Genomic DNA, 14,589 nt, shown 5'->3' on the forward strand with positions numbered 1-14,589 from the left:
ATATTTTTGCCAACAATTCATGATTTAAGTCTAATTACAAGAAAATACCAGAGAAACCAAATTGAGAAACATTTTGCAAAATGACTACAGATGCTCCTGAACTCAGGCTGGTAACATCTGGATAGCCCATCCATGATGGTTAATTTGGGGTGTTAACTTGACTGGATTAAGGAATGCCTGGATAACTTCAGGGTGTGTCTGTAAGAGTGTTCCCAGGGAAGACTGGCATGTGAGTCAGCAAATGAGTGGGATAGATCCTTAGTGTGGGTGGGGGATGGGGCTCAGATAGAACAGGAAAGGTCAAGAATGGGGAAACTCTGGTTCTTCCTTCTGTCCTTAGACATCAGAGTCTGGTTTTTCAGCCTTTGAACTAGAACTTGCCCCAGCAGTCCTCTGGTGGCTCTGAGCCTTTGGCCTTCAACTGGGGACTACACTATAACAATCTTGCTGGTTTTGAGCTTTTTGTTTTTTTGGACTGAGCCATGCTACTGACTTACCTGGTTATTCAGCTTGCAGACAGTCATTGTGGAAAATTTCACTCTGAATTTGTGACTCCATTTCCTAATAAATCAATATTCAAATATAAACATATTCTATTGATTCTGTTTCTCTGGTGAACTCTCATACATAAAAGTTGGAAGTATTTTAAGTTGAAAATGTGTGTAATTCATCTAACTTTCTGAATATCTTACCTTAGCAACACAGTACTAGATAGAGTGTTGGTGGTCTGTCCCTCCCCCAATACCATGTGGCTGAATGGGAACTTCACCTGCTGCTACATCCCAGGATTTCATTCTACCACATATCACCAGCTTAAGAAAAGATGAAAATCCAAAATACAATTTTTTTTTTCTGACTGTGGATCATTTTCTCACCATCTTAAAGGTGAAAAATTACAAGTTGAGCCATCGTAAGCCAGAGACTGTAATAAAACTCATCAAAAGTATCAAGGTCATGAAAATCAAGGAAGGCTGAGGAACAATTATAGATTGGCGCAGACTAAGGAAACACATCATCAAATGTCGTGTGGGATTCCAGATTGGGTCCTGAAACAGAAAAAGTGCATTAGGAGAAAAAGTGGCAAAATCTGAATAAGTTGTACAGTTCAGTTAATTGTATTTTAGCCATGTTAATGTGCTGGTTTTAATAATTGCACTGTGGTTATGCAAGTTGTTAATGATAGAGGAAGCTATGTGAAGGGTATACATGAACTCACAATGGTTTTTGTGACTTTTTTTTTGTAAGTGTAAACTTATTTCAAAATAAAATGTTAAAAAAAAAAAAAGAGAAGAATAAAGGGTAGGGGTGTGGTCTATAGCGTAGAAAAAGGAGGAGCTAAGTCTCTTCCACTGAACCAAGGGCTGGGTTGGTAGTGGAGGTAGGCTTACTGGCACAGTGGCAGGAAGTGGATGGAATTTTTCAAGGGCAGACCCTGGTTGTACTCTCAATGCCAATTCACAGGGGAAATCAAGAAATCTTTATTGACCAGACCTGAGTTTGAATCATGACTACATTATATCATGATTTCTAGTTGTGTGACTTTGACAAGTTATTTATTCTCTCTGAGCCTCAGTTTCTTCTGAAAATGGGAATAATTTAATCTCAGTTATTGAGACAGAGATTAATAAGTGTTCAAAGGAATCTGTTTCCTTCTTCTGGACACACAGCTAGATAATGCTTTCCAACTTTCAATTAGGTTAAGCACATAACTGGCTGGCACTTCAGTGGCTCTGTTTGAAGAAAAGATAAAAGTATTAAGATGTTCCATTCCAACCTTTATTATATCACCAGTCCTCTCTTGTGTCATTCAAGATGATACATTGTCTGGCCATGGAGGTTTTTTAAAAACAAATGAAGCCCAGTGTGCTGATGATAATGATAATCCCAGTGACTCAGGAGGAGGAGTAACAGAGACAGGAGGATTGTTAAATTCAAGACCTACCTGGGCAATTTAGCGAGACCCTCAGCAACTTAGTGAGACCCTGCTTTTTATCATAAGTGAATGAATGAATGAATGAATGAATAAATAAATACATACATACATACATAAATAAATAGAATTGGGGATGTGGCCCAATCGTAGAGTGCCCCTGGGTTCAATCTCTAGTACTATAAAGCAAACAAACAAAAAAACCAAAACCAAAACAAAGAAACCCCTCATGAAAATTTCTAAGAGACAATTTTTCATAAAAGATACGATTTATTTTATAAAGAACTAACTGCTAATGACTAACCCTTCCCTAATTATGAGCCATGGAGAAAAGCCATGTATTTTTAATAACTTGTCATTGAATAGAACTGGAAGAAAACAATAGCTACAGAAAAATTTTGCTTTAGTGTTTCTTCTCCCACCCTCTTGACTAATTTGAGGATTTGAGATTATGATAGGCAGTCTGGGGACAGTGGGAAGTGCTATTGTTAGAGAATGGAAGAATTGAACTTCAGCTAATAAAATCTTTTTTTTTTTTTTTTTTTTTTTTAGAGTGAGAGAGGGGAGAGAGAGAGAATTTTTTTTAATCTTTTTTTTTTTTTAAGAGAGAGTGAGAGAGGAGAGAGAGAGAGAATTTTTAATATTTATTTTTAGTTCTCGGCGGACACAACATCTTTGTTGGTATGTGGTGCTGAGGATCGAACCCGGGTCGCACGCCTGCCAGGCAAGCGCGCTACCGCTTGAGCCACATCCCCAGCCCCTGGCTAATAAAATCCTATTGGTTACTCAGAAAGTCTGGTAGGGTTGTTGTAACTTAGATTAAGCTGACATAGTTCAGATTCTGAAACTTAACTTTTTGGGCTCAATAACAGTTAAAGAAAAAAAAAAGTTAAATGAATCCATGAATTCTCAAGGCATACAGTCTCCTGTGAGAGTAATATATAGACTAGAATGCTAATTTATTAATTTATAATGAGAAATGTAACCAGACAGCAGATTGTGTATTTTATCAGTTGCTTGAGACACTCTTTCCTTGCAGAAATAGCTTCATGGAAAGCTTAGTTATAATCAGAAAATTTTCTGGTAGAGGAATCTGGAGAAAGAAGTGTTAGATGGATAATTTTTTCTTCTTCCTTTTTTTAGTACTGGGGATTAAACTCAGGGGCACTTTACCATTGAGCTACATCCCTAACCCTTTTTATTTTTTATTTTGAGACAGGGTTTTGCTAAGTTGTTTAGGGCCTTGCTAAATTACTGAGAGTGGCCTCCAGCTTGTGAGTCTCCTGCCTTAGCTTCCTGAGTTGGTGGATCACAGGTAAGTACTACTGTGACCAGCTAGATGGGTAATCTTTTTTGTTGTTGTTGTTGTCAAAAGATCCTTTATTAAAATATTTTCCCATGTACTTCTTAACTAGCTGGGGACTCTACTGCACCACTACTGAGGTCATCTATGATGTCATGAGGGTGGTGGCCATCGACATTACAGCCCACAGACTGGGCAGTCCCCAGAATCTCCTTAAATAGGTCCAGAAAATTCTCTAGCTAAAGATCGGTGACACATCTGTTGGATAATTTCATCGAAAGTAATATTTCCACTGTTTTTAATGTTTCTCTGTTTCTTTTTGTCTCCTGGTGGCTCCTTGAGGGCTTTTTTATGATCAGGGCAGAGGAAGAAGGTACTACTTCAGTCTGGGCCTGTCTGCTCTGAATGGCCAGTTTCACTATGATCCTCAGACCCTTCCAATTGCCAGTTGCTTTGGCAATGTCACCATCAACTTTTTTTTGGAGATACACCCAGGGGGCTGATCTTGGGGGCCTGGGCAGATGTGGTACTGATCTTGCCACAGATGCTCCTCAGGAACACAACTTTGATCTTATCGGGGTCGAACTTGGGCAGCATGGTGGAGGCAGCTGGTGTTGGATAAACCCGGATTTGGGACTACCAAAGAAAGTTGCACTTTGACGTCCTCCGAGGCTAGACGGGTAATCTTATAAAATTGTGGAAACCAAATGCAACCATTTCAGTAATAAGAATATAATTGCTAAGAAAGGGTTTCTTTTTCTCTCCTGATAGTTTTCTTTCGTATGGAGTGAGCTGAAACGATGCAACTCCTTGCTATCTCTTTACTCCTAGGGAGGGGAGAATAATTTATCAGTTTGGTAGATTCAGGAAGAAAAATAGAGGATGGGGATATGGTAAGTGGTAGAGCACTTGGTTAGTATACAAGAGGCCCTGGGTTTGATCCCCAGCAACACACACACATACACACACACACACACACACACACACACACGAAGGAGAAAGAGAAAAGAGGAAGAACAACCTAGCATTTTGGTCTCATTTCCTCTTAAGAGGAAGCCTGCTTTCAGAGTGTAGGTTTTCCTCCAGGATTGAAGTTACCTGGTCCAGTGTGCTGCCTGGGGCCAACTTCTCCATTAGACACAGTGGACACAATGTCTAGAGTCCATATTACTTTCAGAGGCTCATGAAAATGTTTTAATTTCTTTTAAAACCAGAAGAAAAACATGAACTTTTAAGTCAAAGAGAAAAAATGTTTTAATATGTAATAATTTATTTGTATTTATACCAATGTAGTCACAAAATAAAAATTTAAATATTATTTTTTTATGGGGGCGGAGGAGGACTCAAGTAAAAAAGCAAAAGTACCTCCAGTTCCATGAAATTCATAATGAGGCCCTGTGCTGCCTGTGGAACAGGGTGGGTGAGTTCATCTCATCTCAGAGTTCAGGTGACAGGTCAGTTTGATTCTCATGAACTGTATATTCCAGCTAATCCTTACCAGTTCAAGGTGATATTTAACTTTTAATTTACTTTATGCTTGCCCCTCCCCCATCACACACACCTTTTGTTTTGTTTTCAGTACTGGGCATTGAACCCAGGGACTTGCACATGTTAGCCAAGCTCTCTACCACTGAGCTACCCCACCAGTGCTTTTAAAATTTTATTATGAAACAGGGTCTTGCTAAGTTGCCCGGGCTGGCCTTGAATTTGTGATTCTCCTGCCTTAGGCTCCTGAGTAGGTTACTGTGTTCAGCATGCTTGCCCATTATTTTCAATCTGGGCATGCTATTTACTGGACTCCCTCAAGACTCTAACACAAATCACAGGAATATATATTCTTATATGTTACTATATACTTAGAAAAATAACAACAATGATGACTTGTATTTCTATATCTTATTTCAGATAAATTACAGCCAAGTACTATGTCTTACACTTTTATAAAATCCCTAATAAGTTTTCAAGAAATATTGGTTGAATGGAGAATAACATCCTAGTATTTATAGTATTTTTTAATTTTTTTTTAGTTGTAGATGGATACAATATCTTTATTTTTATTTATTTTTATGTGGTGCCAAGGATTGAATCCAGGACCTCACAAGTGCAAGGCAAGTGCTCTACCAGTGAGCTACAATTCCAGCCCTATTTATAGTATTTATAGAACACTATCTTTCAATTTCAGTGAATTTCAGTGATAGAAATAAATTGTGGAATTTATAGAAATAAATTGTGTGTGTGTGTATGTGTGTGTGTGTGTGTGTGTGTGTGTGTGTTTTCTTCAGTACTAGGAATTGGACCCAGGGTCCATGCACTGCTGGGCAACTGCTCTACCACAGAGCTATATTCCCAGCCCTAAATTAAATAAGGTGCTTAGACTTGTACCTGGCACATAGAAGATGCTATGTGTTAGCTACTATTGTTGTTGTAATTATTAATTGCAATCATAACTCAAATGAAATTTTATTTTAATTTTAAACATTCATTTTTCTTTTGTTTCAGGAAAGTTTGTAGGTTATTTATAAAAGGTTATTAATAAAAGACTATGAAAATAGAAATAAATTGTGCTCTTCTACATTATAGTAATTCATAATGCAATTATTTTCTGACTTATTTCATATCAGATAAAATTTTGTCATTGTTTAAATTCACCTTATGTAAAAGATATATGAACATACATGAAACTTCTGTACTGAATTCGTGGAGTATACATTGTGATACCATGCTCATACAAAATATATCTAACTTCATTAACTCTAGGAGTTTCTTTGTAAATATAATTCTGGGCCTTCCAGAAATTTTCCTAAGAACTTCTTATTTGGTGCTGGGAAGAATGACAAAAATAGTAGGAGAAGATAGTATCATCTGTAGGTTAGAAAACATAGATAGAGAAGGAAATGGACATTACCTTCTGAAGGAGTTAGCCTCAAAGTTTTTTGTAGTCCTAGACCTTGGAAACTCGAATATGCTGAAACAATGATAGCCAAGGTATCTTTACCTGGAATTGTCATCCTTAATGCCTTTCTACCAAAACCACACCAGACCAAACCAAACAAATAAAAATGTCCCATAATGCTCAAATTTCATCCTGATTAACAAAATTCATGAGTTTATCTTTCAGATAGGCCTTCACCAAACATTAATTGATCAGTCAAGTTCTTAGGCAGGGACTAAAAGTAAAGTCTAAAAGGTGGATGTATTACTTGTCCCCTGTCCAGCTTATGTTTTCCACTAGCCAACACCACCTTAGCTTAGGGTGAAAGTCTTTCAGAATGGCCTTGGATTTGGCTTCCTTCCATTGAGGGGTTTGTTTATTTGTTTGTTTTGTATTGCAGATCGAACCCGGTTATGCTCTACTACTGAGTTATGCTCCCATATTTTTATTTTTTTGTTTTGAGATAGGGTTTCACAAGTTGCCCAAGCTGGGCTCAAACTTGAGATCCTTTTGTTTCAGCCTCTTGAGTGCCTGGGTTCAGGTGTGCACCACGGCGTCTGGCCTGGATAGTTTTTTTCTTTTTCCTTTTAATAGTACAATCAAAATTTGAGAACCCAAATAAACTCCATTACAAAGATTTTTTTCACTTCATTTCCACAAGCATTTACAGAAAACTACCAGAATAGATACTTTTGGATGAAACTATCAGAAAACAATTCAAGTTAGTTTAGGCCAAAAAAGAGGGAGATTTATTATAAGAATACAAGAATGTTTTGAAGAAACCAAGGGGAGCTGGCACCAGGAAAGAGTGGAACTAAGTTGTTCAGAGCCCAGTCTTTTCTCTTCATCTTTTTGCTTTGTTGGCTTCATTCTTTAAAACAGTTTCCTTTCCTCTCCAGTTCCCATGTGCAATGCAGTTGTTCCCAGTTCATGAATTAAACCCACAGACTCAGTGGTGCAAAGAAACCAAATTTCTCTAGAATCCTAAATCTTTTATGCTCACTTAGGTGCTATTTACTTTTTTTTTTAATAAAATCTTTATATATTTATTTATTTTCTATTGTGGTGCTGAAGATTGAACCCAGTGCCTCATGCATGCTAGGCGAGCGCTCTACCTCTGAGCCACAACCCCAGTCCAAGTGCTATTTACTTTTACATAGAAAATATTCATTTGATTCAAAATGACCCTTCATACTTGCAAGTTATATTAACTGAAGATTGAAAATATTCAGGAAAAAAAGAAAAATTACTGGGTGTGGTGATGCTGGTCTGCAATCCCAGAGACTTGGGAGGCTGAGGCAGGAGTTCAAGGCTGGCCTCAGCAATTTAGTGAGACTGAGTATCAAAATAAAAATTAAAAAGGGCTGGTGCTGTAGCTCAGTGATAGAGCACCCTTGAGTTGGATCCTCAGTACAAAAAAGAAAAAACAAAAACCACACATTTGGACTGAATATATACAGACTTTCCCCCTGTCATTATTCTCTAAACAACACGGTTTAGCAATTATTTACATAGCATTTCCATTGTATTAGGTTTTGCAGATAATCAGAGGTGATTTAAAGCATAGAGAAGGATGTGACTACATAATATGAAAATATTATGTCATTTAATACAAAGGACTTGAGTGGATTTTGATATCCACAAAGGGTTCTGGTACAATCACATGTGGGATACCAAGGGAAGACTGTGTGGTGAAAAATCTCTCCATCCTCTTTCCTTTAGTCACCCAGTTCACTTTCTCAAAGACAACCAATGGAACAGTTTGTTCCATCTCCTTCCAGAAGTATTTTATGTACTTGTGGTAAAATCTATCTATGTAACTACCTGTCTATTCCCCTCTCTCCATTTTTCTTTTTACACCAATGGCAGCATAACAAATATTTTCCATAGAAAATATATCCTGGAGATTTGAAGCATCAGCACTTAGAGAATGTCATCATTCATTTATATTATAGGATTCTGTTGTTTTGGTGTAATCCTGCATTTAAACACTTCCCTATTGATGAACATTTAGGTTTCCCCAATGTTTTGCTATTACAAATCATGCTGCAATAAAAAAAAAAACCTCAGGAACATATGTGATTTAAAATATGCTTAAGAACAAGTTGTATTTCTTTTGCTGTGAGATTTCCTTTTTATGTTTTGTCCACTGTTTTTTCCTATTGGGTTGTTGTTCTCTTCCTTTTTTTTTTGTGGTAATGGGGATTGAATCCAGGGGTGCTCTACCACTGAGTTATACCAAACAACTACTGTTTTTTACTGAGACAGAGTCTTGCTAAGTTTCTGGGACTGGCCTCAAACTTGCAATCCTCCTGCCTCAGTTGCCTGAGTAGCTAGCATTACAGGCTTGTACTAGCACTACACCTGGCTAGTGGTTTCCCTATTGACTTCTAAGTGTTTATATATTTTAGAAACCAGCCTGTTGTCTGTGATGCAAATTGTGCTGTTTTTTTTTCTTGTTTATTATTTCCATTTTGATTTTACTAATAGCCTTTGTCCCAAGTCTGATATTTTTCAGGAAGGGGCTAACTGGATAAAGATATCCAACCATGGTTAATTAACTGTGGCCATGGAGGGAGAGTAATTTCTCAAGTCCATTCTTGTAGAATGGAAGTAAGTACAACCAACAGGGAAATTGTGAGATAGGAAGGTACTTGAAAGTGGGTATACTACATTTCAATGTGTAAGAAACATTTTCTAGGGCTGGGGATGTGGCTCAAGTGGTAATGTGCTCGTCTGGCATGCACTGGGTTCGATCCTCAGCACCACATAAAAATAAAATAAAGATGTTGTGTTCACCGAAAACTGAAAAATAAATATTAAAAAAACCCTCTCTCTTTCTCTTAAAAAAAAAAAAACACTTTCTAATTACTGTGAGTACATCTGCTGCTTTTTTAGGGGAAAAGAGCTCACAGTTCTAGTGAAGATGTACACCAATGAATAGTTACTATTGCGAACGAGTGAGAGAGACGTATGCAAATTGCTGGGGGATTGAGGAAGAAGCAGTTCATTGTGTTTGGGACATCAGGAAAATTTTATATAAAGAAGAACATTTGAGTTGGGTTGTACAGACACAGATAAATGAAAGAGAATGGTTATATGGGCCAATGGTTTCACCATCACTGGAAGTAGGATGTACTTGGAAGAGTGTGATTGTCTCAAATAGCAGACAAAACTTGTCAAATGTCAATAGGCACTGGGTTTGCTCTTTAGCAACCTGCCCCCCAAATCATATCCTTTGCCGGTAAGGAAAATTTATATCCTGTAACCATACTTGTTGACTTTGCGTGTGCATGTGTGCATGCTCACCCACATGTGTACATTGGGGATTGAACGTAGGGTCTTGTGCATGCGAAGTATCTGCTCTATCACCAAGCTACACCCTCAGTCACTACATGAAAATTTAGAGTGACATAAACCTGGAAGCTACTACAATATGCTTCCAGCCTGAGGTATGGCTTCCTATAAAATCCCTCACAAAGATATAGAAGTGTGAATTTATCATATAACAGAGGAGGATTATCCTAGTAATGAGGAAGCCATCCTTGGCATTCTCAAGATTTTTTTCTTTTTCTTTTTAGATACTCTTTGGCAATCACATTTCCACCCTTTCAAGTTTGGAGACTGCCTCATGCCTATCCATTTACACACAGTGAAACTGGGTCAAACAAAGGTCTACTTCTCAAGAGCATCCCTCAGAAGACTTAGGTTTGAGGCCTATTTCAGGTCCATTCCTGCAGGAGTAACAGGATTTGGTGGCTGGGATTGAGGGATTTAGATTTTATCTTCACATCTCAGACTTTTTTTTAGTTGCAGTTGGATATAATAAACTTATTTTATTTTATTTATTTTTATATGGTGCTGAGGATCAAACCCAGTGCCGTACACATACTACAACCCCAGTCCTTCAGCCTTTTTAAAATGTTTTCTTTTTTCTTTTGAGATAGAGCCTGTAAATTGCTGAGGCTGGTCTTGAATCTTGCAATCTTCCTGCTTTAGCCTCTCAAGTCCCTAAAATTACTGGTGTGTGAAACTGCACCCAGCCCTCTCTTAATTTTTTTTTATTATGATAGACATTTATTTAAAGTAATATATATGCAGATGAAATAATTTTTAAATTGTATGTTTCAGATTTAACCGACTTCATAAAAATATTATGAGGACAGCTGTATCCACGATTTCAACTACATGATTACTTCATTTCCCATTCTTCTCTTTCTTTTCTTTCCCAAATAACCTCTTTGAGATATGGTTCAAGATAGAATTTATCCTCCTCATATTTTGTCCACTGCTCTTCAGGCAAGATCTGTTGCCTCATGGTCAGGTCCAGTGTTCTCTTAATGCGAAACATCCTATCATCATAAAGGTCCTCAGGAAGCCTTCTTCTGGCTTCTTTTACATCTTCATCCTCATATATCGTATCTTCTCGCATTAAGCCTAGTTTATTGAATCCTGCAGCATTGTAATACCATTTTGGAATACCGGGCCTGATGCTGCAACAGCAGCCTTGACGCCATTCTTTTTTTTTTTTTTTTAAGTTTTTTTTTTTTTTTTTTTTTTTTTTTAAAGAGAGAGCGAGAGCGAGAGAGAGGAGAGAGAATTTTAATATTTATTTATTTTTTTAGTTTTCAGCAGACACAACATCTTTCTTTGTATGTGGTGCTGAGGATCGAACCCAGGCCGCACGCATGCCAGGCGAGCGCACTACGGCTTGAGCCACATCCCCAGCCCCTTGACGCCATTCTTGACTGCCTTCTGGGTATGTCCTAGAGGACGCGCCGGGCCAGTGCCCTCTCTTTAAGTTTTATAAACACACTTATCTCATAAAAGCAGTGAGAATTTATTCAAAGGAAAGGCAATGAGAAGGTCTCCAGTTTAAAAGAAATGTATAACTTATTTATCTCTTACTTATATATTTTTTCACAATTTTTGAGAAAAGCTAATGTAAATAGTTAAGTCTCTCAGAAGAGAAATAGTCAGATTTGGTTTTTCATTAAGTTTTAACTCTGACTGGAGTATCTTCATTCTCCTCACTCTGAAAAGTTACCTCTTCTTAGATGTTCTTAGTACCTTATTCCTTCCCTCAGGAGATTTAATTATTTCCTTATTATTATTTTTTTAACAGACTTTGTCTTTTTAGATAAGTAATTAAGTGGAGAAAATTACTTTTTGTTCATGACTAAGTACACTAGTATATGTAATAATAACTACCATAAGTCTCTACTTTTACAGGTATTATTTTAATTCATCAGAAAGTAGATATTATGCCATTCTTATGAGAGATAAGAAAACAGAGTCTTAAGCTTAAGTAATTTCCCCAAAGCCATAGAGCTTGCAGCACCTGTTGAGTGTGGTGAAGCAATTTTTGTTGTTGTTGTTGTTGTGGTATTGGGGCTTGCATATGCTAGGCAAGCATTCTACCATTCTACCACTAAATTACATCTCCAGTTTTTTAAAAAATTTTAAAAATTTATTCTAATTAGGTATATATGACAGTAGAATGCATTTTGATTCATTGTACACAATTGCGGCACAACTTTTCATTTCTCTGGTTATATACAATGTAGCATTGTGCCATATATATGTGCAGTCAATACATGTACCTAGGGTAATGATGTCCACCTCATTCCATCATCTTTCCTGCCCTCATTCCCCCTCCCTTCCTTTCCCTCCTCTTCCCTCCTGTTTGCCTAATCAGTTCCTCCATTTTCCCCATTGCCTACCCCTCATTTTTTTTTTTTTTTTTTTTTGAGACAGGGATTGCCAAGGTTGGCTTTGAATTTGCAATCCTCCTGCGTCGGCCTCCAGAGAAGGTGGGATTGACAGGTGTGACACCTCCCTTCCCTTCAGCTTATTTTTTAAATTTTTTTTATTTTTTAGTTTTCGGCAGACACAACATCTTTGTTTGTATGTGGTGCTGAGGATCGAACCTGGGCCGCACACATGCATGCCAGGTGAGCACGCTACCACTTGAGCCACATTCCCAGCCTCAGCTTTCTTTTTTGTGTGTGGGATTGAACCCAGGGCCTCCAAGTGTTCTACCACTGAGCAACCTCCCAAGCCCTAAAGCAATCTTACGCAAATTCATTGAAACTCACTCACTTTGGATAACAGCAATATTACCTCCTATTCGGCTTCCATCAGATTTGAAATTTAAAAACATAAGCATTCCAACATATGTTGGTCCTATTTTCTTTCAGTGAAGTTCTTGCAACAAATTTATCCTAAATTTAATTGGAATGGAAACAATTTATGAACTATCATGTAAAAGAGAAAAAACTTCCTGAGACAGATTTTCTTTTGATTTGCCATATATTGTGTCAAAGAGTAAATGCTTATTCATTCTTTCACTCAGCAGACATCCATGGGGTGTTTATTTTGTATGCTGAGTTTGGCAGCAAGGAATACAAGGCTGAATGGGAAACAGACCTATCTTAAAGGAATTAGTGATCTAGTGAGGGAGAGTGTAAACATGTAAATAATTAACTAGAATACTCCAAGTCAAACCATAAGAATATAAAGGTGGCACAGATTACTTTCAGTTGGAAGGAAATCATGTTTCACCAAACGTGGCATTAGACAAATACAAAAGGTTTATTTATAATGCCTTACCAATTTTATCTACAAAAGTTGAAGACATTTTTCGAAACATAAACTTCATTATTTAAAGGCTAGTCTTTTTATTTAAAACATTAGAACCAGCTAGGTGTGGTGGCCCATACCTGTAGTCAGTCCCAGTTAACTGGGGAGGCTGATGTGGGAGGATCCCTTAAACCCTTGAACCCAGGAATTGGAGACCAATACCTGAGCAGCAAAGTGAGATTCTTAAAAAAAAAAAAAAAAAAAGAAAGAAAGAAAGAAAGAAAGAAAGAAAGAAAGAAAGAAAAAAGCCTGAATTAAATAATGTTACAATGGATTATAGCATAACCAATATAATCAGCTGGACTTCTACAGAGAGCAGGTTGTGAGATGGTGTAGCACCCACATAAAGATACTCAATAATTCAAAGATTTTAAAATTTCTTCTTACAAATTACAAGATACATGATCTTGAATGTGAATGAGCATAAAACAATCCATTTATTCCTTGTCAACCTAAAGCTGCCTCTCCCTTTGAAAGATGTGTTGTACTTTTCCTATTGGCTTAGAATTTGAACCAATAAGGGAGGAGGAAATCTTTATAAACATCCACAAAGGAAGGCTGGCCTTGTGAATGTTGAGTAAAGATTGCTTTGTTCTTCATTTGAGTCTACTTTCAGAATTTTATGGTATTGACTTTTTTTTTACGGGTAGAGTAAGGAAAAAAAATTATTCAGCTTGGATGTTGTCTTTGTGCCTTGAAATATTCTCTCCAATGTTAAAAACACTTCATTTCTTATTGTTCAGATTTAAAATGTGATAAATCCTTAATAGATGTTCAAAGGAAAACAAAGAATTTAAATGCAAGTTTTATTATCATGTTGAACATATTTCATATGAACGAAATTAACATTAATTTGCTAGACTTGTTTGAAGTTTATAATTACTAGGGTTCTTTCATTTCAAAAGTGGCATATATTACAGTTATTAGCCTCTTTTAAGGGCTGTTGAGAGGCAAAGCTAATATTAGGTTCTCAGCAATGGCTATTATATATTGAGATTCTGGGTTATTACAACTTTTTGTTTTTGACATTTAGTAAAAGCATTAAGAAAGGTGTTTGCATAGTAATTTCTTAACACTGGAACTCAAGAGATCTCTAAAAAAAAGGAAAAGAGAAAAAAAAAAACCAAACTTCCCTTCTTCCCCCTCCCCCCTCGTGTGGGTGATTTTATCAGAAAATTTACCATCCCGAGTTCCCTGTTTACAGGTTTCTAGAAAAATCAATAGAATAGTGTTGGGGCACCAATTAGATCTAAATGAAGAAAAAAATTCACTTGCACTTTCCCCAAATTTACACTCAGTTTATAGCAAGTGTCCTAACAATATTGAAAGACCATGTCTTTTGGAAGTGAAGGAATACTTGGTCAAGAGTTTATTTCATTTCTCTATTCTGCGAAAAAAAAAAAAAAAACATTTAAAGGTGGGATACAAAGTAACTGCAAAGAGATGGGACCGAGGAAGGAAAAAAACAAAACACCAAGCAAAACCACCACCATCAGTATCACTAGTCAGAAAGCTAAGATGGGAATTTTTCATAACCTGGAATACTTCATATCAGAACACAGAACAAATAAACCGGGGAAGAGTTCAGGGAGACACATGGAGCAGGCTTGGAGGACAGGCTAATAATATAGAAATCGCAAAAGGGAAGATAATACTCTTGCTTTTTCTTGGCATCCGAAGAAAAAACAAAAACAAAAACAAAAAAACCTCAAGCTCTGCAGGGGGCAAAGGCCGGTGCCCACAGTTCCACATGCAAACGTGCCTGCACTTTTGTTTCCGCCA

The 14,589-nt window shown here is 37.1% G+C and overlaps 1 protein-coding gene and 1 pseudogene across 2 annotated transcripts; both read right to left on the minus strand.

The window, feature by feature from the left end:
- Window positions 1-3,337: 3,337 nt before the first annotated feature.
- LOC308655031 (large ribosomal subunit protein uL11-like) lies at window positions 3,338-3,830 on the minus strand (annotated as a pseudogene). The gene has a single exon. The product of its transcript is annotated as a large ribosomal subunit protein uL11-like (transcript).
- Window positions 3,831-10,323: 6,493 nt separating this feature from the next.
- Window positions 10,324-10,642, minus strand: LOC308655055 (cytochrome b-c1 complex subunit 7-like). The gene has a single exon (XM_081304829.1). The coding sequence runs from the start codon at window positions 10,595-10,597 to the stop codon at window positions 10,358-10,360; it is 240 nt and encodes a 79-aa protein (XP_081160955.1). The 5' UTR covers window positions 10,598-10,642; the 3' UTR covers window positions 10,324-10,357.
- Between the last annotated feature and the right edge of the window lie 3,947 nt (window positions 10,643-14,589).

This window comes from Spermophilus citellus (genome assembly GCF_964194105.1).
Source record: "Spermophilus citellus genome assembly, chromosome: 8".
Taxonomy (NCBI): Eukaryota; Metazoa; Chordata; class Mammalia; order Rodentia; family Sciuridae; genus Spermophilus; species Spermophilus citellus.